The 26,723-nt window shown below is 36.1% G+C and overlaps 1 protein-coding gene across 1 annotated transcript in view; it reads left to right on the top strand.

Moving 5' to 3' along the window:
• LOC118549012 (phospholipid-transporting ATPase ABCA3-like) overlaps positions 1–26,723 on the top strand; it is a 143,361-nt gene that overhangs the window by 100,142 nt on the left and 16,496 nt on the right. Inside the window, exons 23-25 of the mRNA XM_078074025.1 lie at positions 2,779–2,957; positions 18,114–18,239; positions 18,462–18,656. Of these exons, the coding sequence (XP_077930151.1) occupies positions 2,779–2,957; positions 18,114–18,239; positions 18,462–18,656 (500 nt within the window). The remainder of the gene's footprint in view (positions 1–2,778; positions 2,958–18,113; positions 18,240–18,461; positions 18,657–26,723) is intronic.

Raw genomic sequence — 26,723 nt, 5'->3', positions numbered from 1 at the left:
CAAAAGGTTATCAGGGAATCAGAAAACTGTATCCACATTACCACCATACCACCATTACCACCAGCAGAAGGACATTTATTTTTTTAAAGATTTTATTTATTTATTTGTGTGAGAGAGCACGCACGAGCAGCACCCCCCCCTCCCCCCAGCAGCAGGCAAAGGGAGAAGCAGGCTCCCTGCTCAACAGGGAGCCCAATGCCAAACTCTGGGATCATGACCTGAGCCAAAGGCAGATGCTTAATCAACTGAGCCACCCAGGCATCCCAGAAAGATATTTATTAAAGAAATTCTATTTCACTCGGCCAACAGAAATTCTTTCATAAGCTAAGCAACCAAGTAATCAGCTGAAACTTTTCATCGCCACTCCATAAAATTATTGTTTTGATGGTTCATGAAAATTCACAATTCACAACAGAGATAGCCAACATTCATACAAAGTTAGTATAGCAAGAAGACAAAAATAAAAAACACATACAAGAAAATAATCTTTTAAAAATCACAGAGTTAACTTAATTAGAAATAGACATACAGTGGGCAGCATGTGGGGAGCAAATATGGCTAAACATTAACATAGTTGATACTAGGTGTAGGAGATGGTCTCTTTATTTTACTATTATTTCAATTTTACTTTATATTTGCAAAAATTTTAAATGATAACATGGAGGGAAACAGGCTCCTGTAGACTATATAGAGCATGATACTATTTCTATAACATTCAAATTTAAAAATTAAACAAAATATTATTTACTTATACATAACATATATATATTTCATATATATATTTATATTTATATGGTCCACTTGTAATTAAAATAGGAATGCAGAATACATTTCATCATAGCAGGTACCTCTGGAGGGTGGAGAAGTGAAGGAGCATATAAGTATTGTATTTTAAAATTATTTGTAAACTCTTAATTTGGAGCCTAGGTGATAGATTCCATTATAATACTATGCTTTAAATCTATACATGTGTAGCATATATTCTGTATGAGTCAAGTATTTTAAAAATATAATATAATTCTAAAATATGAGGAATGGAAAAGTTGAAATAATACTAGATTTGATGGTCTAGCCAGGAATCTCAAAGGATCCTCTGATAAATTATTAAACTTTATAAGAATATCTTGTGGTTGATTAATGCAAAATAAATGCAAACAAAACATTCAATTGCATTTCTATACATAAACTGCAAACACTTGTAAAATATGATTCTTAAAAATGACAAAGTCCAATGGCATAGCTGGAACAATTTCAGCAACAAAATAAGGTAATATTGGATTTGTAACTGAAAGTATAAATTGATCATATGAATCTATTTTGATATAAATAAATGACCAAATAAAAAAATGATGGATAAGAGAAAAATCTCCACTAGAGTTCCAATCAATGTATGTAGCTATTCCAACCTCAAGGAGGTAGAGGGTAACTTCACTCTCCTTATATGTGGGATGTACATTTTGACTTCCTTCCAGAGAGTATTACAGAGTATGGACAGAGAGGGAAGGGAGTAACTTTACAGCAGAGACACCTGACAAACACAACCTCAACCAAGTGATCGAGGTCACCCTGGTAGTGTGTGCCTTTTGTTGTTGTTGCAATAAAAATGTCACTTTATCTCTGTGATCTTCCTCCCAAAACCCCATAATCCCATTCTAATCATAAAGAAGAAAAAAAAGAAAAAATCAGATAGATCCCTGCTGAGGGAAGTCCTACAAAATACCTGACCAGTACTCCTCAAAACTGTCAATGTCATAAAAAATAAGGAAAATCTGAGAAATTGTCACAGCTAAGAGGAACTTCAGGAAACAACTATAAAATGTAATATAGGATTCTGGACTGGTTCACAGAACAAGAAAGTAAGGAAGGAAGAAGGAAGAAGGAAGGAAGGAAGGAAGGAAGGAAGGAAGGAAGGAAGGAAGGAAGAAAGAAAGAAAGAAAGAAAGAAAGAAAGAAAGAAAGAAAGAAAGAAAGAAAGAAAAAGAAAGAAAGAAAGAAAAAAAAACTACATTGAAAAAAAAAGGAAACCTGAATAAATCAGGAACTTTAAAAATAAATAAATAAATAAATAAATCAGGAACTTTAGTTAAGGGTAATATTTGATATTTGTTAGTGGTAATATTTATTCATTATTGTAACATGTACCATACTAATGTATGTTGTTAATAATTAGGGAAAGCATGTGCAGAGTATATGGAATTCTCCATACTGTCTTTGTAATTTTTCTGTAACTCTAAAACCATTCTAAAAGATAAACTTTTTTTAAAAGGAAGGAGAGTATATAATTTTCTTATAAGAGAAATTCTATACTTTTTATTCAACTTTCTTCTCAAGAAAGCTCAAGAAGTATCACTAATGGTCATTTTACCTTTTTAAAGGAAAGTGTTATTTTTTGTAAGAGTATTTGCACTTTAATACTTTCTTCTAATTATCAATTTAAGATTTCACACTTCTGAAAGGATTTGGGGCATATTTTTCATGGCATGCAATAATTAATAGGCATATCAGTAAATATATTAATATTCATATGCTTACTTGATTAGTGTATATTATATTCATGAAATTAGTCTTCAAAATTCATTGTCGAAAAGATACTTGTGTAGCGGGATAATCACTTTTCACATTCCAAATAGTTTACTTGTCTCAGTTTAGCCTAATATTTCATTTCATCCTATATTTCTTATTTATTGTTTTCTTAGTCCTTATTCATGGTGTCAGTGTTCTCTATTAAGATCTCTCTCTATCTCCCTTTTTCTCTCTCTCTCTCTCTGTCATTCTCAGATACCGCAAGGAATGTTTATTCTTTGGACGAGAAAATGATTGGAAAGTACATGATTATAATGAGTATCACAGGCTTTATTTGCCTTCTCTTCATTTTCTTTTTGGACACTACTTTGTGGAAGCTAAGAACATTTTTCAATCAATATATTTACTTTGGTATCTATAAGACATTCAAGAAGGTGAGTAATTAAGCATGAGCCTTAACTCCAAGCAAAATCTTAAAAAAGAAAAAAAAAAGGTGGGAGGGGTGCCTGGGTGGCTCAGTTGGTTAAGACCCTGCCTTGGCTTAGGTCGTGATCTCAGAGTCCTGGGATCAAGCCCCTTATCGGGCTTCCTGCTAGCAGAGAGTCTGTTTGTCCCTCTCCCTCTCCCTCTCCCTCTGCCTCTCCCTGGCTTGTGCTCATGCTCTCTCTTGCTCACGGTCTCTCAAATAAATAAATAAAATCTTAAGGAAAAAAAAAAAAGAATAACTCCAAGCAAATGGAACATTAGGCCTAAAAATCATGTATCTATACATGACTATCTCAGTTACTGGTAAAAGAAAAATCTGTGTTCACAGAAATATATTTTCTTTTTTTAAATAAAGATTTATTTCTTTATTTTAGGGAGGGAGAGAGAGTGAGCTGGGGGGATGGGGGCAGAGAGAGAGAGAATCCTGAAGCACAATCCCTGCTGAGCGCAGAGCACAAGCCCAACAAGGGGCTGGCTCCATCTCAGGAGTCTGAGATCATGACCTGAGCTGAAACCAAGAGTGGCTGCTTAACTGAGCCACCCAGGTGCCCCAGAAATGTATTTTCTTAAATAAAATCTATTGAGGTAATTTACCTACAAAAAACTATATTTGTTTTTATTGATTATTTCAAAGAACCAAACTTTGTGTTTACTAATTTCCTTTATTGTTGACTGTTTCCTTTTTCACTGATATTTTTGGTCTTTAAAATTTTTTCTTCATGCTGCTTGCTTTTGGGTTACTTCCCTCCTAGCTTCTTTATGGAAAGATTGAAACTACAGGTTTTAGGGCTTTCTTCTGTAATAATATAAACATTTAAAGCAAAACAGTCCTCTAGCTGTACCCTGAAAAAATTTGATTTCTTCTATTTTCATTATCATTCAAATGTTTAAGTATTTTTTAAATTTCCTGTATGATTTCTTCTTTTGATGTATGGATTAATTAAAGGTCTGTAAATAAATTTAAAAATATTTGGGAAGTTTCTGGATATATTAATTGTTACTGATTTCTACTTTAATTCCTTTGTGGTCAAAAAACATACTCTATGGTCAATCCTTTTAAATTAATTGATAATTGCTATATGGCTCAGCATATGATCTATCTTGGTGATATGCCATGTGCATGTGAAATAAATGTGTATTTTGTATCTGTTAGTTGTAATGTTCTACAAATATCAATTAGGTTATGATGGTTGATAGGATTGCATACATCACCCAGTCTCTAACTGATATTTTTGTTAGATTTATCTTTCAATTGCTGAGAAAATAGTGTAAAATCTCCAATCCTAGTTATAGGTTTGTTTATTTCTCCCTTTAATTTTGTCATTTTTAAAAATATATTTTGAATCATTAAGCCAATAAACATTAACTATTATATGTTTTTCTGATAAACTGAATTATAGAGTGTCACTGGTAATGACATATATCTCTGGTAATATTCTTTGTCTTAAAGTCTATTTCCTGTGACATTAATGTGGCACCTTCACTCTTGTACATAGTTTCTCATGGTATGCCATTTTATATACATTTATTTTCAAACTTCCGTCTTTACATTTAAAGTGGCTCACTGTAAACAGCATGAAATTGGGTCCTGACTTTGTATCCATTCTGATAATCTCTGACTTTTCAATTTGAGCATTTAGTCCTTCATTGATAAATTTGTATTTCCATCTCCCACGTATATTAGTTATCTTCTGTTTGTCCTTTCAGTTTTTTGTATCACTCTTTTCACATTTCTGCCTTAACTTGGGTTAATTGAACATATTGGAATTCCATTTTAATTTTTCAATTCACTCTAGCAATACTTCTATATTTATCTTTAGTTGTCAATGCAGGGTTTACAAAATATATAGTTAATTTGTCATAGTCTCTTTATAGTTAATATTGTAAAATGTAGTAAATGTGAAACTGTAAACGTCCATTTCTATCCCTCATTGCTTTTAATGCTGTAGTTGGCGTATGTCTTACGTCTATATATGACATTATGTTATTAACCATGAAAAATAATATATTTTGCTTTAATACACTATGTACTTCAAAGTAACCAACAGGAAAATCATTTTGTATTTACCTAGATACTTAGCATCTCTGGTGCTATTCATTCTTTCCTGTATATATGTTTCCTTCTGCTGTGGTTTTCCTTTAGACTGAAAACTTACTTAAGGACTTACTTTAGTTAACAATTAGAGAAGAACTATGTTAGTCTTCTTTTATCTGAGAATATCTTTATTTACCTTCATTCTTGGAGTGTATTTTTGCTTTCTTTAGAAGCCTAGGTTGATAGTTGGGTTTTTTCTTGGCACTCTACGATGTCTTTTCACTATCTTCTGGCTCCTTTTAATTCATATGAGAAGATACCAGTCAAATTGTTTTCTCTTGTATGTAATGCATTGCTTTTCTTTGGCTGTTTTTGAGTTTATCATTATCTTTGGTTTCCATCAGTTTGACTATGATGTACCAAGGCATGATGCCAACTTGGCTAAGCCAGAACCTTATTTGCCAGAATCTTCTTCCCTGTATTATTCCGATTTAGAGTTGGTAAGGAAAGAAGTACACATGAGATTTGGAAGGCAGAACTGAAGCAGACTTATTAGCCTCAGTCTTATAGCAGAGCATCGCTCTCCTTGTCCACTCCAAACTGTACTAGCAGCTGTGCATAATGCCACTAAAAAGAGTATCATCCAACATAAATCAAGCCACAGTTGTTTACTTAGGATAGATCAGGGAACGGCACTGTCATTTCCCATAATTTTATTCTTTTTTTAATACTTGTTCATTATATTGCTGTGTTTGATAAAGTAATGAATATCTAGCAGTTCATTTTACTGCATTTTTCCTGTACATATGTTTATATCTTACCTATTTTTACTAAGTTTTTAATTTTAATTCCAGTATAGTTAACATATAGTGTTATATTAGTTTCGGGTATACAGTATAGTGATTCAAAAATTCTATGCCTTACTGAGTGCTCATCATGATAAGTGTACTCTTAATCCTCTTCACCTATTTCATTTATCCCCCCCATCCACCTACTTTCTGGTAACCACCAGTTTGTTCTCTATAGTTAAGAGTCAGCTTCTTGGTTTGTCTCTTTCTCTTTTTTTCTTTGTCTTGTTTCTTAAATTCCACATATGAGTGAAATCATATGGTATTTATCTTTCTCTGACTTATTATACCTAGCATTATTCTCTCTAGCTCCATCCCTATTGTTGCAAATGGCAAGATTCCATTTTTATGACTAATATTCCACTATATATATATATATATATATATATATATATATATATATATATATGTATCACTTCTTCTTTATCCATTCAGTGGACATTTGGACTATTTCTATAATTTGGCTATTGTAAATAATGCTACAATAAACACAGTGGTGCATGTGTCCCTTTGAACCAATGTTTTTGTATTCTTTGGGCAAATAGCCAAAGTGCAATTGCTATTTTTAGCATTTTGAGGAACCTCCATACTGTTTTCCACAGTGGCTGTGCCAGTTTCCATTCCCACCATACAGTGGTCCTTTTTCTCCACATGCGAGCCAACAGCTGTTGTTTCTTGTGCTGTTGATTTTAGCCATTCTGACAGGTGTGAGGTGATATCTCATTGTAGTTTTGATTTGCATTTCCCTGATGATGAGTGATGTTGAGCATCTCTTCACATGTCTGTTAGCCATCTGGATGTCTTCTTCAGAAAAATGTCTGTTCAGTGTCTTCTGCCCATTTTGTAATTGGATTATTTGTTTTTTGGGTGTTGAGTTGTATAAGTTCTTTACATATTTTGGATACTAACCCTTTATTGTATATGTCATTTGCAAAAATCTTCTCCCATTCAGTAGGTTGTCTTTTAGTTTTGATTGTTTCCTTCACTATGCAGAAGCTTTTTATTTTGATGTAGTCCCAATAGTTTATTTTTGCTTTTGTTTCTCTTGCCTCAGAAAACGTATCTCGAGACAAGTTGCTATGGCTGATATCAAAGAGGTCACTACTGTGTTCTCTTTTAGAATTTTAATGGTTTCAGGTCTCACATTTAGGTCTTTAACCCATTTCAAATTTATTTTTGTGTGTACAGTGAAAGAAAGTGGCCCAGTTTCTTTCTTTAGCATATTGCTTTCCAGTTTTCCCAACACCATTTGTTGAAGAGACTGTCCTTTTCCCATTCGATATTCTTTCCTGCTTTGTCAAAGATTAATTGACCATATAACTGTGGGTTGATTTTGTATCCTGCAACTTTATTAACTCATGTATCAGTTCTAGCAGTTTTTTGGTGGAGTCTTTCGGGTTTTCTATGTAGTATCATGTCATCTGCAAATAGTGAAAGTTTCTCCCTAACCAATTTGAATGCCTTTTATTGATTCTTGTTGTCTGATTGCTGTAGCTAGGACTTCCAGCACTATGTTGAATAAAAGTGGTGAGAGTGGACATCCTTGCCTGTAGTTGTCTTTTTTTAGTGGCATCTTTATCTGGTTTTGGTATCAGGATAATGCTGGTCTCATAAAATGAACTTGGAACTTTTTCTTCTTTTTCTATTTTCTGGAAAAGTTTGAGAAGAATAGGTATTAACTCTTCTTAGATGTTTGGTAGAGGGGCACCTGGGTGGCTCGGTCATTAAGCATCTGCCTTTGGCTCAGGTCATGATCCCAGGGTCCTGGGATCGAGCCCCATATCGGGCTCCCTGCTCAGCGGGAAGCCTGCTTCTCCCTCTCTCACTCCCCCTGCTTGTGCTCCTGCTCTCACTATATCTCTCTCCTTCTCTGTCAAATAAATAAATAAAATCTTTGAAAAAAAATAAATGTTTGGTAGAATTTGCCTGTAAAGCCATCTGGTCCTGGACTTTGGTTGGTTGGGAGTTTGTGATTACTGACCCCAATTTCATTGCTGGCGATCAGCCTATTCAAGTTTTCTATTTCTTCTTGTTTCAGCTTTGTTAGTTTGTATGTTTCTAGGAATTTATCTATTTCTTCTAGGTTATCAGTTTGTTGGCGTACAGTTTTTCATAATATTCTCTTATGATTGTGTTTCTGTGGTGTTGGTTTTAGGCAGCATATAGGTGGGTATTGTTTTTTTTTTTTTATCCACTCTGTCACCCTGTGTTTTTTGAATGGAGCATTTAGTCCATTTGCATTCAAAGTAATTCTTGAAAGATATGTATTTATTGCCATTTTATTACTTGCTTTGTGGTTATTTCTGAAGTTTTTCTGATCCTTTCTTGTCTTTCTCTCTTTTGTGTTTTGCTGATTTTCTTTAGTGATGTATTTGGAGTTATTTCTCTTCATTCTTTACATGTTTATTAGTGGTTTTTGATTTGTGGTTACCGTTAGGTTTTTACATAACTTCCTCTGCATATAGCAGTCTATATTAAGTTTATGGTTGTTTAGGTTTAAACCCATATTTTCCCCTCTCCTCCCCACATTATATATATGTGGTGCCATATTTCATTTCCTTTTATTTCATTAATTCCTACACTGAATTTTTACTGCTTTTGTGTTTCCCACCTTTATACTGTCATTTTCGGTCTTTCCTTTCCACTCTTTAAAGTCCCCTTTAATATTTCTTGCAGGGTTGGTTTAGCGATCATAAACTCCTTTAGTTTTTTTGTGTGTTTGGGAATTTCTTTACCTCTCCTTCTATTCTGAATGATAACCTTGCTGGATAGAAGTATTCTTGGCTACAGATTTTTCCCAATCAGCACTTTGAATATATCATGCCACTCCCTTCTGGCTTGCAAAGTTTCTGCTTTAAAATCTCGTGCTAGGGGCACCAGGGTAGCTCAGTCATTAAGGGTCTGCCTTTGGCTCAGGTCATGATCCCAGGTTCCTGGGATTGAGCACTGCATGGGGCTCCCTGCTCCACAGGAGGCCTGCTTCTCCCTCTCCCACTCCCCCTGCTTGTGTTCCCTCTCACACTGTGTCTCTCTCTGTCAAATAAATAAATAAAATCTTTAAAAAAAAAAAAAAATCTCGTGCTAGCCTTGTGGGTTTTCCCTTGCAAGTTACGGTTTCCTTTTGTCTTCCTGATTTTACATTTTTTTGTTTTCACTATATTTTGCCAATCTAATTATAGTATGTCTTGCTATGGGTCTGCTTCTCTGTGCCTCCTGCATCTGGATATCTTTTTCCTTCCTCAGATAGGGATATTTTTAACTATTATTTCTTCACATAAATTTTCTGCCCCCTTTTGTATCTTTTTCTTCTGGAACTACTATAATATGAATGTTATTACATTTGATGGAGTCACTGAGTTCCCTAAGCCTGTTCTTATTTTGCATTATTCTTTTATCTCTCTTTTGTTCAGTTTGATTACTTTCCATTACTCTGTCTTCTAGGTCGTTAATTCGTTCCTCTGCTTCTTCCATCCTGCCTTTCATTCCATCAAGCATGCCTCTCATTTTGTTTATTGAGCCCTTTATCTATGCTATGTTATTTCTTATCTCTATGATAAGGGTCTCACTCATATTTCACTCTTTTCTTAAGTCCAGTGAGTATCCTTATGATCACTGCTTTAAATTCTGTATTAGGCATGTTACTTATATGTGTTTCTTTTAGATCTCAGGCCATGGCCTTGTCCCGTTCTTTCATTGGGGATAAATTTCTCAGTCAGCTCTTTCTTCTGCTCTTAAAAGTAGTGACTTTATGAAGAAGAGGTCCTGTACTGCCCTGCAGTGCAATGTTCCCTGCTCAGCAGAACCTGACACTTCAGGAGAGTATCCTTTGTGTTGCTTTTACCCTGCTATTGTCTCTGAGTCACTTATCATTTCAGTGCAGTCATCTGCACTCACTGCCTGTTATGGGCTGTGCTCACTCTCTGAGGTATTAGTGGGATCCAGGCAGGCCAGCTCTAAGGGGGCGTGCCTGCCAGCGAATGTGGGAGTGAGGCAGGGGTGTGAGCAAAATTTGAGCTGGGCTACTAGTCCTATACCAGATCCCCTAAAGCACTGTGACAGCTGAGGGCTCTAGACCATGGCAGCTGGTGGGGGAGGCTGAGCCAGCAATGGCTGGACACAGTTGGGGCTAGTTCATGAAGGTGGCTCAGGGAGTATAGCTCAGTGCCAAGTTGGATGTGCACAGTGCAGTGCCACACTTGTGCACCAGGCAGCTGTGTAGGGGCACACGTGTTAATAAAATTTGCCCTGAGCCCAGAGCCAAGGCTAGCAGACTCCGAGTCGGTGAGTCCTCAGGAGAACTCATGGGCTTCGTGCAGTGCCAGCCCATTAGGTAGCAAATGTCTGTTCAGCACCACCTCCTGCAGATAGCTTTGTGTTTATGCTGGGGGCTGGGGGAGGAAAATGGAATGTGCCAGCTCCCTTGTTTTCAGAGAAGTCCTCCAACACACTCTGAAATCAGTATGCAGAGATCTGTCTCTTTTAAAAACTCATGGAATTCAGCCCCTCTGGTTTTTAAAGCCAAATATTATGGGGATTAGTCTTCCTTGTTTAAGCTCCCTGGTGCAAGCGCCTGTTTCTCTGCTCATGCATAGCTCCCTCCCTCATATGGGCAGCCTCCCTCTACCTTTCTGACCTTTGTAACCTTTCAGATGCAGCTTCTTCTCTACATTTAGCTGTGGAGTTTGTTCTGCCAATCTTCAGATTGCTCTCCTGTTTATTTACTTGGATGTGGATGATACCTAGTTATAAACATGGGATGGGGAGAGCTCAGGCTCCTCCTACTCCACCATCTTCCCAAGCTCTGTCCTATACCACTTCTTTATCCATTAATCATCTATTAATGGACACTTGGGCTGCTTCCATAATTTGGCTATTGTAATAATGCTGCTATAAACATAGGGGTGCATGTATGCCTTTGAATTAGTGTTTTTGCATTTTGGGGTTATATACCAGTAGTGAAATTGCTGGATATAGTGTAGTTCTATTTTTAACTTTTTGAGGAACCTCCATACTGATTTCCAGAGTGGCTGCACCAGTTTCCATTCCCACCAACAGTGCACCAGGATTCCTTTTTCTCCACATCCTCACCAACACTCGTTGTTTCTTGTGTTGTTGACTTTAGCCATCCTGACAGGTGTGAGGTGGTATCTCATTGTAGTTTTGATTTGCATTTCCCTGATGATGAGTGATGTTGAGCATCTTTTCATGTGTCGGTTGGCCATCTGGATGTCTTCTTTCAAAAAATGTCTGTTCATGTCTTCTGCTCATTTTGTAATTGGATTATTTGTTTTTGGGGTGTTGAGTTGTGTAAGTTCTTTATATATTTTGGATGCTAACCCTTTATGGAATATGTCATTTGCAAATATCTTCTCCCATTTCATAGGTTGCCTTTTAGTTTTGTTGATTGTTTCCTTCACTGTACAGAAGCTTTTTGTTTTGATTTAGTCCCAAGAGTTAAACATTTTTACTTTTATTTCTCTTGTCTCAGGAGACATATCTAGAAAAATCTTGCTGTGGCCAATGTCAAAGAAATTATTGCCTATGTTCTCTTCCAGGAATTTTATGGTTTCAGGTCTCACATTTAGATCTGTAATCCATTTTATATTTATTTTTATGTATGGTATGAGAAAGTGGTCCAGTTTCATTCTTTTGCATGTTTGCTCTGCAGTTTTCCCTACACCATTTGTTGAAGAGACTGTCTTTTTCCCATTGTATATTCTTTCCTCTTCTGTTGAAGATTCTTTGACCATATAACTGTGGCTTTATTTCCGGGTTTTCTGTTCTGTTCTGTTCTATTGATCTATGTGTCTGTTATTGTTCCAGTACCATATTGTTTTGATTAGTACAGCTTTGTAATATAACTTGAAGTCTGGAATTGTGATATCCTGTCTTGTTTCATTTCATTTTTAAGGTTCTTTTGACTACTTAGAGTCTTTGTGGTTACATACAAATATTGGGATTATTTGTTCTAGTTCTCTGAAAAAATCTGTTGGTAATTTGATAGGGATTGCATTAAATGTGTAGATTGCTTTGGGTACAATAGACAGTTTAACAATATTTGTCCTTCCAATTAATGAGCATAGAATGTCTTTCCATTTTTTTGTGTCATCTTTAATTTTTTCATCAGTGTTTTATAGTTTTCAGAGTACAGATCTCCCATGATTCAATTCTTACAACATTTATAATTCTTAGAGTTGCAGTTAAATAGCATGGGTGTTTTTTCCAATTTCTGTTTACCAATAAGATTATATTTTAGGGGCACCTTGGTGGCTCAGTCAGTTAAGCATCCAACTCTTGATTATGGCTCAGGTCATGGTCCCAGTGTCGTGGGATCGAGCCCCGTGTTGGGCTCTGCACTCAGTGCAGAGTCTGCTTGTCCCTCTCTCTTTGCTCTTCCTCCTAGTCTCCCTCTCTCTCTAAACTAAATAAATAAAGTCTTTTAAAAAAAAGATTATATTTTGACCCATGCCCTAACCTTGTGTTAGCATTTGGCACTCTTTAGGAGTTGGTGAAAACAAAGGAATAATTCCAGTCATATTTTAAAATTGAGAAGTTTTAACTAAGAGGTAATTTTTTACTTTAATTTTAATAAAATTAAAAGTGGTAAAGATGAATCCCAGCTTGGGGTGTCTTACACAGACTGTCAGAGTCTCAGCAACTTCCCAACTCCTCATCTCTTCAGAACTTATTTTTTTTCTTGTCTGGATGGCAATATGTTGGGGTTTTTTTTCTCCTTTGCCCATAAGTTTTGGTAACTTCACCAACATATATCATAGTATGTATTTCAATATTCTTTTTCTTGGGATGTGATTTCTTTAATTTCAAAGTTAGTCATCTAAGTTTTACCATCTTTGAATTTTTACAGATATTTATAGGTGCGAAACCATTACAGTCTCATCATAATCAAAATATAGAATATTTCCCTCATATCAGAAGTTTCCCTTTGCAAGGAGCTCTTAGGTTTACTCACTTAATATTCTTCTGAGGTTCACAGTATCTGTGGTAATGTCCCATTATTCATTCTTCATATTGGTAATTTGTTTATTTTTTTACCGATCAGTTAAACTAAAGTTGTAGATATTTTAAATAACCCACTTTTGGTTGCATTGATTTTTTTCTTCTATGATTTGTATTTCCAGTAACACTGAGTTCACTCTTGTCATTATTATATCTTTCTGCTTATTAGGGATTTACTTGTATTATTTGACTTTTATTTCTAGTTTCTTCTGGTAAAAGTTTGGACCACTGAGACTTTATTCTTTTTTCAAAACTTTATTCTTTTTAATATAAATATTTAATGATATAAATCTCTCTAATCACTGCTTTAGCTGCATCTCACAGATTTTGAAATATCATGTTTTCATTTCATTCTCTTCAAAACCTATTCTAATATCTTTCATGATTCCTTTTTTGATGCATGAGTTATTTGTAAAGAGTGTTGTTTAATTTCTAAATATTTCAGAATTTTATAGATATTGTTCTGCTGTTGATTTCTAATTTTCTTATTATTGCTGGAGTACATATTCTTCTGTCTTCATAAATTTATGAAGTTGTTTCATGGCCCAAAATATATGCCTATCTTGGCGAATGTTCCTTGTGTACCTGAAAAAATGCATATTCTGCTTCTATTGGTACAGTGTTCTTTAACTGTTAACTAGAAAAAGTTGTTTAATAATGTTGTTCAATTTTTCTGTATTCTGTTTTTTTCATCAACATGTTGTACCAACTGTCAAGAGATTAGTGTTGAAGACTCTAAGCATGGCAGTGGATTTGCCTATTTCTCTTTCTTCTTTCCTTTTTTCTCTCTTTCTTTCTTTCTTTCTTTCTTTCATTTCTTGGTTTTGGCCTTATCTAATATTTTAGAGTCTAAAATATTAGGGGCACATACACTTAGGATTTTTATATCCTCTTGATGAATTGACCCTTTATCATTATGTAATTGCTTTTTTAAAAAGTCTCTGGTGATATTCCTTGTTCTATAATATACTCTGTCTGATGTTACTCTGCCAATTTTTTCATGTATACATTTTGCATGATGTATCTTTTTTTACCATTTGATCTTTAACCTGTGTATATTATTATATTTGAAATGAGTTTCTTATAGATAGCATAGTTTACTTTGTTTTAAAGATTATTTATTTATTTATTTGACAGAGAGAGAGAGAGAGACAGCAAGAGAGGGAACGCAAGCGGGGGGGAGTGGGAGAGGGAGAAGAAGGCTTCCTGCAGAGCAGGGAGCCCGATGCGGGGCTCGATTCCAGGACCCTGGGATCATGACCTGAGCCAAAGGCAGACGCTTAACGACTGAGCCACCCAGGCACCCCTTCATGTCTTCTTTTGGATTAGCAGTATTTTTATGATTCATTTGCATCTCCACTACTAATTGATTAGCTGAGCCTCTTGGTTGTAACAATATAAACTCTTCCAATCCGTGCGCACAGAATATCTTTTCCTTTGTGTCTTTTCAATTCTCTTTCATTGTCTTGTAGTTCTCCGTGTACAGGAATTTCACCTACATGATTAAATTTATTCCTAAGTATTTTATTCTTTCTAATGCAGTTGTAAATGGGATTGTTTTCTTAATTTCTCTTTCTGATAGATCATTATTAGTGTACAGAAATGCAACAGATTTTTGTACATTGATTTTGTAAACTGCAACTTTACTAAATTCACTAGTTCTCTTTCTTACGATTTTATCTCCTTTTGAATTTCTTTTGTTCATATATTGTTTTCCTAATTTCATTAAATTGTCTATTTGTGTTCTCTTATAGCTCACTGAACTTCTTTAAAATAATTATCTTGGGGCACCTGGGTGGCTCAGTTGGTTAAGCGACTGCCTTCAGCTCAGGTCATGATCCCAGGGTCCTGGGATTGAGCCCCGCATCGGGCTCCCTGCTCGGCCAGAGCCTGCTTCTCCCTCTCCCACTCCCCCTGCTTGTGTTCCCTCTCACGCTGTCTCTCTCTCTGTCTCTCTGTCAATTAAATAAATAAATAAATAAAATCTTTGAAATAATTATCTTGAATTATTTTCTCAGGTAATTTTAAAATCTACAGTTCTTTGGGATAAGTTACATGAAATTCATTGCGTTTCTTTAGTGGTATCATGTTTTGTATTTAAAATTTTTTGTTGTTGTTTCTTGATTTTTTTGTGTGTTCCTTGTAGCCTTGTATATATGTCTGTGCATTTGTAGGAACAGTCACCTCTTCCAGACTTTATAGACTGGCTTAGGTGGGGAAAGACCTTTACCTACATGTGGGTCTGAAGGCACCAGGTGGGTGGAGTGTGGCATCTCTGGCTCTGGTTCAGTGGAGTACAGCAGCATCTCTGGCTCAAGGTGTTGGGGTGAACAGTAGAATAAACTATGGGCTGTTCTATCAGCTGAGTTTAGCATTATTGAAGGCTGCAAGGGTCTTTGGCAGTAAAGGCTTTAGCGTCTCTAGCAGCAGTGAGGGCTGCTGGTGTCCTTAATGACAATGGCTTCTGGGATCTTCTTGTTCTACTTTTCTCTCAAGAAGAGAGATTGTGAACAAAGAGATTCTTCTTGGTACCAAGCTGGGCTAAGTTGAGGAATGGGTTGATGTGGGTAAAATGCATCCTCTACATTTCTATTTGGCCATCCCTGGATTTTCTCCTCCACCAGGTTGCTGCAGCCTCTTTAAATGTACTCCAGAGCTCTCCAAGGGTTATTTTCTCTGTGGTATTTGTTAAATCATTGATTTGGAGGGGGCCAGCAAGCACTGGGGTCTCCTAATCCACCAGCATGCTGATATCACTCTCCATTGTTTTTTGTAAAAAGTCAGGTGTTACTCTTGTTGGGAATCTCTTATAAGTGATAAGTGTTTATCTCTCACTTATTTCAAGATTTTCTCCTTGCCTTTGGCATTCAGCATTTTTTCTGTCTGTACAGATCTATTTGTGTTTATCATACTTGGTATTCACTAAGCTATGGATGTGTAGATTAATGTTTTTCATGAAATTTGGGAAGTTCCAGCTATTTCTTTAAATATTTTTCTGCATACTTCTCTCTTTTCCATTTGACATTCCCATTATACATATATTGATGCACTAAATGGTATCCCACATTTCTCTGAAGCTTTGTTCATTTTTCTTGATTGTTTGTCTCTCCATTCTTCAGGTTTCACACTCCCTTTGTATCTATTTAAGTTTTCTAATTCTTTTTTTCTGCTAGTTCAAGTTTGTTATTGAACGCTTCTAGTGAGTTTTTCATTTTAGTTATTATACTTTTCAACTCCAGAACTTCCATTGGATTATTTCTTTTATAATTTCTATCTTGTTATTAGTAATCTTTATTTGATAAAACATTGTCATCATACCTCCCTTTATTCCTTCAAGCATGGTTTCCTTTATTTTGAAAATAGTTATAATGACTACTTTGAACTCTTTGTCTATTAAATCTAACATCTGGTCACTTAATCACAGGCAGTTACTATTGCTTGCTTTTTTTCCTGTGTATGGGACACAGTTTCCTGTTTCTTTTATATCTTTTTTTTTTTTTCTGAACTCTAGATATTTAAAATATGTATTGGTTCTGTGGGTATTGCCCTTTCCCAAGGAAATTTTGTTGTTTGCTAGTTTGTTTAAGTAACTGGCTGGGATGTTTCTGTGAGGTCTATTTTCCTCGTGGTGTGAAGCCTCTGGTATTGTTCTTCAGAGGATGCAGACCTGGGCATGGGTGCAGTAACCCTGGAATGACAGTGGTTTGAAGGTCTGTCTTTGTCTCTTTCCATGTCCACACCCAACTGTTCAGCTCCACTAACTGCTGGCTGATTTTTGTATTTCTTTCATCAATGCCATAATATATAAATTGCTCCATTGAGGGAACCATTCAATTTGAGCTTCTTTGCAGAAATAGTTTAAGGTCAGTGTTAAAGATTAGTTTCATTCCAGGAGGGCTCTTCATAGCTGTCTCTTTCCCTGGTTCTTTCTAGTAAATAGCTATGCTGTGGTTAATTTATATTTCTAATGAAGCTACCAGTCATTTCTTAATTGCTTTACACAAAAACTTCCATTGTTTTGAGAGGATCTTTAGGCTTGAATTTCCCATACTATTTCAAATAAAGACAGTTTCTTTTATAAAAGAAAGTTTATTCTTTAGCCTTTCAGTGTTTAACATACTGTAATTGTAATAAGTCACACTTGATTGATCTCAGTTGTGGCTGTAGTTTTTCCTGAGGTGTCCAATTCTGGAAAAACAACACACTATGTAATCCTAATTTTTTAATTTGTGGAAATAAAAATCAATCTGTTCTGAACTGATTGGACAAAACAGTCTTCAAAATTATGCCAAATTTCTGTTCTACCATCTAGAGATCAGTTTCCTGAAGCTACTTGGTCTAGTCCAGAGTAATAAAGAGCATTATTATCTTGTAATATTTATCTTGAAAATATAGGCCAATGAGTTTCTTAGGAAAAATCTAGTTAAACCTTGCTGATTTTCTTGGCTTCTATTCCTGATGGATCTTGAAAAAAAGTTATTATTAAGTATTCATGACTGTTTTTTAGAGTTTCCCTACCCTCCTGGGATGATTTCCTTCTTAAAGATCCAAGTGATAAAATCCATTTCTATGAATGCTTTATATTCTGTCTTTTAAACAAATAGCATGATTTCCCTCAAATGTGGAATTTAAAACATAAAATGAATGAACGAGGGGCGGGGGAGAGAGAAAGAGGCAAACCAAGAAACAGACTCTGAGCTATAGAGAACAAACTGATGGTTATCAGAGGGGAGGTGGGTGAGGGGAATGGGTGAAATAGGTGGTAGGGATTAAGGAGTGCACTTGTGATGAGCACCAGGTGTTGAATGGAAGTATTGAATCACTACCTTGTACACCTGAAACTAATATTACACAGTATGTTAACTAACTGGAATTTAAATAAAAACTTAAATAAATAAATAATAAATAAATAAATTTAAAGTACACATTGTAGCATGTTAATTCATACTCTTTCTACTATGTTGAATGACTTTTTCTTCTCCTCTTGACTCCACCATCATTCTTCTGATGAACCATTTATTGGTCAAAACTTAGTCAAGTTGTACATGATGCTGAGGTGATATTCAGATACTTCATGGAATGACTAAAATCTTCCTTTTTAATGTCTTTGAGATTATCCCCCAGTTTAGCTTTCACGAAACCACCCACTCTAGACCAGACACCTAAAGAGCATTCACTTTTATGATTCTTGTTTGAAAATATAGGGAAAAGTGTCCAAAGAACTATCTGGAGAATCTGATGATGAAGAGGTACAAAATGAAAGACAGAGAATCCTGGGGCAGCCTCAGGAGTTGCTGGATTCCACAGTGCTTATTAAGGATCTCACAAAGGTAACCTCATTCACTGGCCAATATACACCGGCTTCAATTATCCCCAAGAGCATGTCACTTGTGTCCAGGGCACACTGTGGTTCTTCAGAATCTATGTGTATTTTTCCAGTGTAATAGGAGAGTTCTTGTGAAACTGTCTGAAGTCATGGTCCCTAGGGTCTGAGGTATTTATTTGGTCTTCAAAGACTCTTTACTAAACAGTGTTTTCTGGATTTTTTTCAGATATATTTTAAGTATCCAGTCGTTCTGGCTGTGAAAAATATATCTGTTAGAATCCAAAGGGGGGAGTGCTTTGGATTGCTTGGATTCAATGGAGCTGGAAAAACGACTACCTTCAAAATTTTGACTGGAGAAGAAACTGTTACATCTGGGGATGTGTTCATTGAGCACTTTAGCATCACTAAAAGTCTCCAAAAGGTAAGACAAAATTACAGTCTAAGATATGAGAAGCTTGATGCCTTAGGGGTACAGGAAACAGGCAGGTGTTGAAGATAATAGACGGCAGTCATGGTAGACATTGATATTGATATTGATACTGTCGCCTCAGTAGATTCTGGAGAAAGAAATTTTTGAGTAGAGAGAGACAACAAGAATAGAATCTAAGACAAGATTATCTTTTGTGTTCTTTGAAACTGCTAGAGTAAAAGTCAAGTTCTCTCAACAGTACATCTAACATATGCCAGACAAGGTACTGTGAGGAAGGAAAGACTGGGCAGAAGATGTAGTTCACTTATAAGAGCAGTTCACTTGTAACTGAGGTCTTCATACACCTTAGAGCTCTGGAACATGATGGCCTTTCAGAATGGTCCCAAATCAAGGCAAGGTAGCTGTCTTTTGTATCCCTGAATCAGTCAGCCGTTGGGTGCACATGCCATCCGTGGGAGAGTGCATTAACTTGGGGAAAGCTAAGTGGGAACAAAAATTCAAGAAGAAGAAAATGGTCAGTGGTGTCAGATTCCAGGAAATCTCAGGCAATGTAAAGCCTGAATAGAGTGTATTGGATTTAGCAACTAAAACTTCACTGATGCAGTTAGCAAGAACTATTGTACTATGGTCAGTTGAGTGGTAGTAATGGGAGCCTAAATGGTGCATTTCTTTCTTCTTTAGTTCATGGCACATTGTCATTATGACATCAGGAAGATGGGGTTGTGGGAGCCTGCATACTCTAGGATGAACAGTATTCTAGTAACGGAGGTGAAGCTAAGAATTTGGGTTGTACTTTGAAGAAAGTTAGTTTTGAAGCAAAGGGAAACATTAGAATTGACCCAAAGTTGTGAGAATGAGACAGGGGATATTTTATACATTAAACAACTTGACCACATTTATACTAGAAGGGAAAAAATTGAAATAGAGGAAGAAGTGTTGTATGATGAAAGGAGGTGAATGGGTTCTTCCAGATGGTGCTTGGGGTCAGAGATTCCAAAATTCCCAGCAGGCACTATGGAGGTTCCTCAAAAAATTAAAAATAGAAATATCATACGATCTGGAAATTTCACTACTGCGTATTTACCCAAAGAAAACAAAAACACTAATTCAAAAAAATATATGCACCCCTATGTTTATTGCAGAATTATTTACAGTAGCCAAGATATGGAAGCAACCTAAGTGTCCGTTGATAGGTGAAGGGATAAAGAAGAGGTGGTATATACAATGGACTATCACTTAGCCATAATAAAGACTGATACCTTGCCATTTGCAACAACATGGATAGATCTAGATGGTATTATGCTAAGTGAAATAAGGCAGACAGAGAAAGACAAATACCATGTGACTTTACTTATATGTGGAATCTAAGAAACAAATGATTTTATTAATTTGGGTCCTTTCTCTTTTCTTTTGGATAAGTCTGGCCAGAGGTTTACCAATCTTATTAATTCTTTCAAAGAACCAGATCCTAGTTTCATTTATCTGTTCTACTGTTCTTCTAGTTACTATTTCATCGATTTCTGCTTTAATCTTTAATATGTCTCTTCTCCTGCTGGGTCAAGGCTTTATTTGCTGCTCTTTCTCCAGATCCTTTAGATGTAAGGTTAGCTTGTCATTTGGGATTTTTCTAATTTTTTGAGAGAGGCTTGGATGGCTATATACTTCCTTGTAAGGACCACCTTTGCAGTATCCCATAGGTTCTGAACCAATGTGTTTTCATTTTCTTTGGTTTGCATGAACTGTTCAAGTTCCTCTTTAATTTCCTGATTGACCCATTCATCCTTTAGCAGGATGCTTTTTAATCTCCAAGTGTTTGCGTTCCTTTGAAATTTTTCCTTGTGGTTGAGTTCCAGTTTCAATGCATTGTAGCCTGAATATATGCAGGGATAATCTCGGTCTTTTGGTATCGTTTGAGACCTGATTTGTGACCCAGTATGTTGTCTATTCTGGAGAAAGTTCCGTGTGCACTCAAGAAGAATGAGTATTCTGTTGTTTTAGGATGGAATGTTCTGTATGTATCTACAAAGTCCATCTGGTCCAATGTGTCCCTCAAAGCTCTTGTTTCTTTGTTGATATTCTGCTTAGATGATCTGTCTATTGCTGTGTGTGGAGTGTTGAAGTCTACTATTAATGTATTATTATCAATAGGATTCTTTATTTTGGTTAATAGTTGGGTGCTCCCATGTTGGGGGCAGAGAGATTTACAACTGTTAGATTTTCTTGTTGGATAGACCTTTTAAGTATGATATAGTGTCCCTCTACATCTCTTACTACAGTCTTTGGTTTAAAATCTTATTTGTCTGATAGGAGAAATGCTACCCCAATTTTCTTTTGAGGTCCATTGGCATGATAAATTGTTCTCCATCCCCTCACTTTCAGTCTGGAGGTGCCTTTAGGTTCAAAATGAGTCTCTTGTAAACAGCATATGAATAGATCCTGCTTTTTTATCCAATCTGAAACCCTCTGCCATTTGATGGGAGCATTCAGCCCGTTCACGTTGAGAGTTAACTATTGAAAGATATGAGTGAAAGGGGAGGAATCATGACCAATACCAAGGAAATAGAGGCAATTATTAGAACTTATTACCAGCAGCTATAGGCCAACAAACTAGGCAAACTAGAAGAAATGGATGCATTCTCGGACACCGATAAACTACCAAGACTGAAACAGGAAGAAATAGACAATCTGAACAGACCAATAGCCAGCAAGGAAATTCAAACAGTAATCAAAAACCTCCCAAAAAAACAAGAGTCCAGGGCCAGATGGCTCCCCAGGGGAATTCTACCAAATATTTAAAGAAGAAATCATACCTATTATACTGAAGCTGTTCTAAAAAATAGAAATGGAAGGGAAATTTCCAAACTCTTTCTATGAGGCCAGCATTACCTTGGTCCCCAAACCAGACAAAGACCCCATCAAAAAGGAGAATTACAGAGCAATATCCTTGATGAACATGGATGCCAAAATTCTCACCAAGATATTAGCAGATAGGATCCAACACTATGTTAAAAAGATTATTCACCATGACCAGGTGGGACTTATTCCTGTGATGCCATGGTGGTTCCACATTTGCAAATCAATCAAACGTGATAGATCACATTAATAAAGAAGAGATAAGAACCATATGATCCTTTCAATTGATGCAGAAAAAGCATTTGACAAAATACAGCATCGTTTCTTGATTAAAAGTCTTCAAAATATAGGGATAGAGGGAACATACCTCAATGTCATAAAAGCCATCTATGAATAGCCCACAGTGAATATCATTCTCAATGGGGAAAAACTGAGAGCTTTTCCCTTAAGGTCAGGAACATGACAGGGATGCCTACTCTCACCACTGCTGTTCAACATAGTACTAGAAGTCCTAGCTTCAGCAATCAGATCAATAAATAAATAAATAAATAAATAATAAATAGCATTCAAATTGGCAAAAAGTCAAACTCTCACTCTTCAAAGATGGCATGATACTCCATGTGGAAAACCCAAAACACTCCACCCCCCCCAATTAGTAGAACTTATACAGCAATTCACCAACGTAGCAAGATAAAAAAATCAATGCACAGAAATCAACTGTATTTCTATACACTAACAATGTGACTGAAGAAAGAGAAATGAAGGAATTGATCCCATTTACAATTGCACAAAAACCCATAAGATACCTCAAAACGGGTGCAAGACCTCAATGTGAGACAGGAATCCATCAAAATCCTACAAGAGAATATAGGCAGTAACCTCTTCAACATTGGCCACAGTGACTTGACTTCTTTCAAGACATGTCTCTAAAAGCAAGGGAAACAAAAGCAAAAATGAACTTTTGGGAATTCATCAAGATAAAAGTTTCTGCACAAAAAAGGGAAACAGTCAACAAACTAAGAGGCAACCCACGGAATGGGAGAAGATATTTGCAAATGACATAACAGATAAAGGGCTGGTATCCAAGATCTATAAAGAACTTCTCAAACTCAACACCCAAAAAACCAATAATCCAGTTAATAAATGGGCAGAAGACATGAACAGACACTTCTCAAAAGAAGACATACAAATGGCTAATAGACACAGGAAAAAAATGTTCAACATAACTAGCCGTCAGGGAAATACAAATCAAAACCACAATGAGATACCACCTTACACCAGTTAGAATGGCAAAAGTTAACAAGACAGGAAACAGCAAGTGTTGGCAAGGATGTGGAGAAAGGTGAACCCTCTTACACTGTTGGTGGGAATGCAAGGTGGTACAGCCACTCTGGAAAACAGTATGGAGGTTCCTCAAGATATAAAGAATAGAGCTACCCTACAACCCAGCAATTGCACTACTAGGTATTTACCCCAAAGATACAGACATAGTGAAAAGAAGGGGCACATGCACCCCAATGTTCATAGCAGTGATGTCCACAATAGTGAAATTGTGGAAGGAGCCAAGATGTCCTTCAACACATGAATGGATAAAGAAGCTGTGGTTCATATATACAATGGAATATTACTCAGCCATCAGAAAGGATGAACACCCACCATTCACATTGACATGGCTGGAACTGGAGGGGATTATACTAAGTCAAATAAGTGAAGCAGAGAAAGACAATTATCATATGGTTTCACTCATATATGGAACATAAGGAATAGTGCAGAGGACCACAGGGGAAGGGAGGGAAAACTGAATGGGAAGAAATCAGAGAGGAAGACAAACCATGAAGAACTCTGGGCTCCGGGAAACAAACTGAGGGTTACAGAGGGAGGGGTTAACAGGGTGATGGGTATTAAGGAGGGCACGTGTTTTGATGAGCACTGGGTGTTATATGCAACTAATGAATCGTTGGGCACTACATCAAAAACTAATGATGTATTATATGTTGGCTAATTGAACATTAAAAATATTTTTAAATAAAAATTTTTTAAATTTTTAAAAAAAAGGAACAAACAAAAACAGAAACAGACTCTAGATACAGAGAACAAAGTGGGAGTTTCCAAGAGGGAGGGGATGGGGGATAGACAAAATAGGTGAAGGGGATTAAGAGGTACAAACTTCCAGTTATAAAATAAATAAGTCATGGGGATGATAAATACAGCATAGGGGATATAGTCAGTAATATTATAATAACATTGTTTAGTGACAGATGGTAACTACACTTATCATGGTGAGCATTGCATAATGTATAGAATTGAATTACTATGTTGTACATCTGAAACTAATATAACATAGTATGCCAACTATACTTCCATAATAAAATTTAAAGAAAATAAGTAAAAGTGGGGTATTAAAGCCTCCAACTGATATTTTTCAGCTGTTTACTTTTCCCTTCAAATCTATTATTGCTTTCTTCATATACTTTGGAGCTCTGATATTTGGTGCATATATATGTATAACTGTTCTATGTTCATGGTAAATTGATCCTTTCATCAATATATAATACTGTATTTGTCCTTGTCATAGTTATTGACTTCAGGTCTATTTTTTCTTTTTTTTTTTTCTTTTTTTTTAAAGATTTTATTTATTTGACAGAGAGAGACACAGCGAGAGAGGGAGCACAAGCAGGGGGAGTGGGAGAGGGAGAAGCAGGCTTCCCGCAGAGCAGGGAGCCCGATGTGGGGCTCGATCCCAGGACCCCGGGATCATGACCTGAGCGGAAGGCAGACGCTTAACGACTGAGCCACCCAGGCGCCCCTGGGTCTATTTTTTCTAATAATAGTACAGCCACCCAGCTCTTTTGGGCACTATTTGCATGAAATTTTTTTCCTGTCCTTTTACTCTCAACCTATTTGTGTCCTTAAACATAAGCGAATCTGACTAGATAGTGGATATTTGGATCATGTTTGTTTTTTTAAATTTATTTTGCTAATCTATGCCTTTTGATTGGGGAATTAAATCTATTTACATTTAAAGTAATTACTGATAGAGGGGCAGCTGGGTGACTCAATTGGTTAAGCGTCTGCCTTTGGCTCCAGTCATGATCCCGGGTCCTGGGATCCAGCCCTGCTTTAGGCTCTCCGCTCACCAGGGAGTCTGCCTCTCCCTCTCCTGCTCCTCCCCACTACTTGTGCTCTCTCTTTCTCTCAAATAAATAAATAACATCTTTAAAAAAAAAAATAAAGTAGTTACTAAGAGAGAAGGACTTACTTTTGCCATTTCTTGTTTTCTGTATCTCTCATTTACATTTTTTGCCCCTAATTTCCTCCATTACTGCCTTATATTGTATTTAGCTGATTTTTTTGTTGTTACATTTCCTTTTGTATATATTATACACATATTTTCTTTGTGATTACCATTGGGATTTCATCTAACATCGTAAAGTTGTAACCATCTCTTTTGAATTGATACCAACTGAAATTCAATCACACAAAAAACTCCACTTCTATACACCTCTGATACCATGTCCACACTTTGTCATTGTTGTCACAAAATACATCTTTATACTTTGTGTACCATTAAATATTATTTTATGCATTTACCTTTTAAATATTGTATAAAATAAATAGTTGAATCATAAATCAAAATTATAACAATTCTGGTTTTCATATGAGCTAGTGTATTTAGCTTCACCAGAGATCTTTATCTCTTTATATGGCTTTAATTTACTGTCTTAGTGTCCTTTAATTTCAATGTAAAGGATTGTTTTTAGCATTTATTGTAGGGTAGATCTGATGGTAATAAACTCCCTCATCTTTTATTTGTTGGGGAATTTCTTATTTTCTCCTTATTTTTGAAGGACAGTTTTGTTGGTATAGAATTCTTGGCTGATGTTTTTTTCTCACCTTAAATATATCATTCCACTACTTTCTAGCCTCAAAAATTTCTACTGAGGAGCTCCTGGGTGGCTCAGTCAGTTAAGCATCCAACTCTTGATTTTGGCTGAGACCGTGATCTCATGGTCCTGGGATATAGCCCAGGATTGGGGTCCAAGCTCAGTGGGGAGTCTGCTTGAGGATTTTCTCTCTCCCTCCATCTCTGCCCCTCCCCCTGCTTGTGCTCTCTCTCTCAAATAAATAAATAAATCTTTTTTAAAAAATTAAATTAAAATTAAATTATAGATGAATTGAGGAATTAGCTTATCTTTGCGTAAAAATCCTGGGATTTTAAGTGGGATTCCAGAAGATTGACATACTCATAGTGAACATATCTTTCCATGTGTTGGATCTCATTAAATGTCTCAGAATAATGGTTTTAAAGTTGTATAGGAATTTTACACTAAACAGAGAATTCAGCTTGTTTGGATATAAGATCAAGAAGCAATAATACTGTGTGCAATTTATTTCTATATATATTATGTTTTAATATTTAAATGATTTTATATTTTTTATTTGCTGATGGTCTATTGAGTGCAACTGATTTTTTTAAAAGATTTATTTGTTTATTTTAGAGAGTGTGTGTGAGCAAGGGGAGAGGCAGAGAGAGAGGGAGACAAGCAGACTCCCCACTGAGCACAGAGCCCAACGTGGCGCTGGATCCCAGGACCCTGAGATCATCACTTGAGCTGAAATCAAGAACCTAATGCTTAACCAACTGAGCCAGCCAGGCACCCTGAGTGCAATTGATTTTTAAATATTGAACTTGTATTCAACAAAATCACTAAATTCTCTTTTTTTTTTATTAAAGATTTTATTTATTTATTCATGAGAGACAGAGAGAGAGAGAGAGAGGCAGAGGGAGAAGCAGACTTCCCGCAGAGCAGGGAGCCCGATGCGGGACTCGATCCCAGGACTCTGGGATCATGACCTGAGCCGAAGGCAGACGTTTAACCATCTGAGCCACCCAGGCGCCCCTAAATTCTCTTAATTCTAATATTTATCTATAAATTATATTGGAATGTTTACTTATAAATCATGACTGCTCCAGATAACAAAGGTTTATTTTCCTTTCCAACCCAATGCTTATTTCCCTTACCTTATTACAATGGCTAGAACCTCTCCTCAGCATGGAATAGAAATGGCAATTGCAGATTCTCAATCTGAAACTCACAGGCAAACTTTCTTATTCATGTTTTGTTTTGACCTGTAAATACCTCTTATTTACCCTCATTGGCAAAAGATATTTTCATTGTGTGTAGAATTTGAGGTTTGCTGTTA

This window comes from Halichoerus grypus, chromosome 6 (assembly GCF_964656455.1).
Source record: "Halichoerus grypus chromosome 6, mHalGry1.hap1.1, whole genome shotgun sequence".
In the NCBI taxonomy this organism is placed as follows: domain Eukaryota; kingdom Metazoa; phylum Chordata; class Mammalia; order Carnivora; family Phocidae; genus Halichoerus; species Halichoerus grypus.
This window is presented reverse-complemented; position numbering and strand designations above follow the sequence as displayed.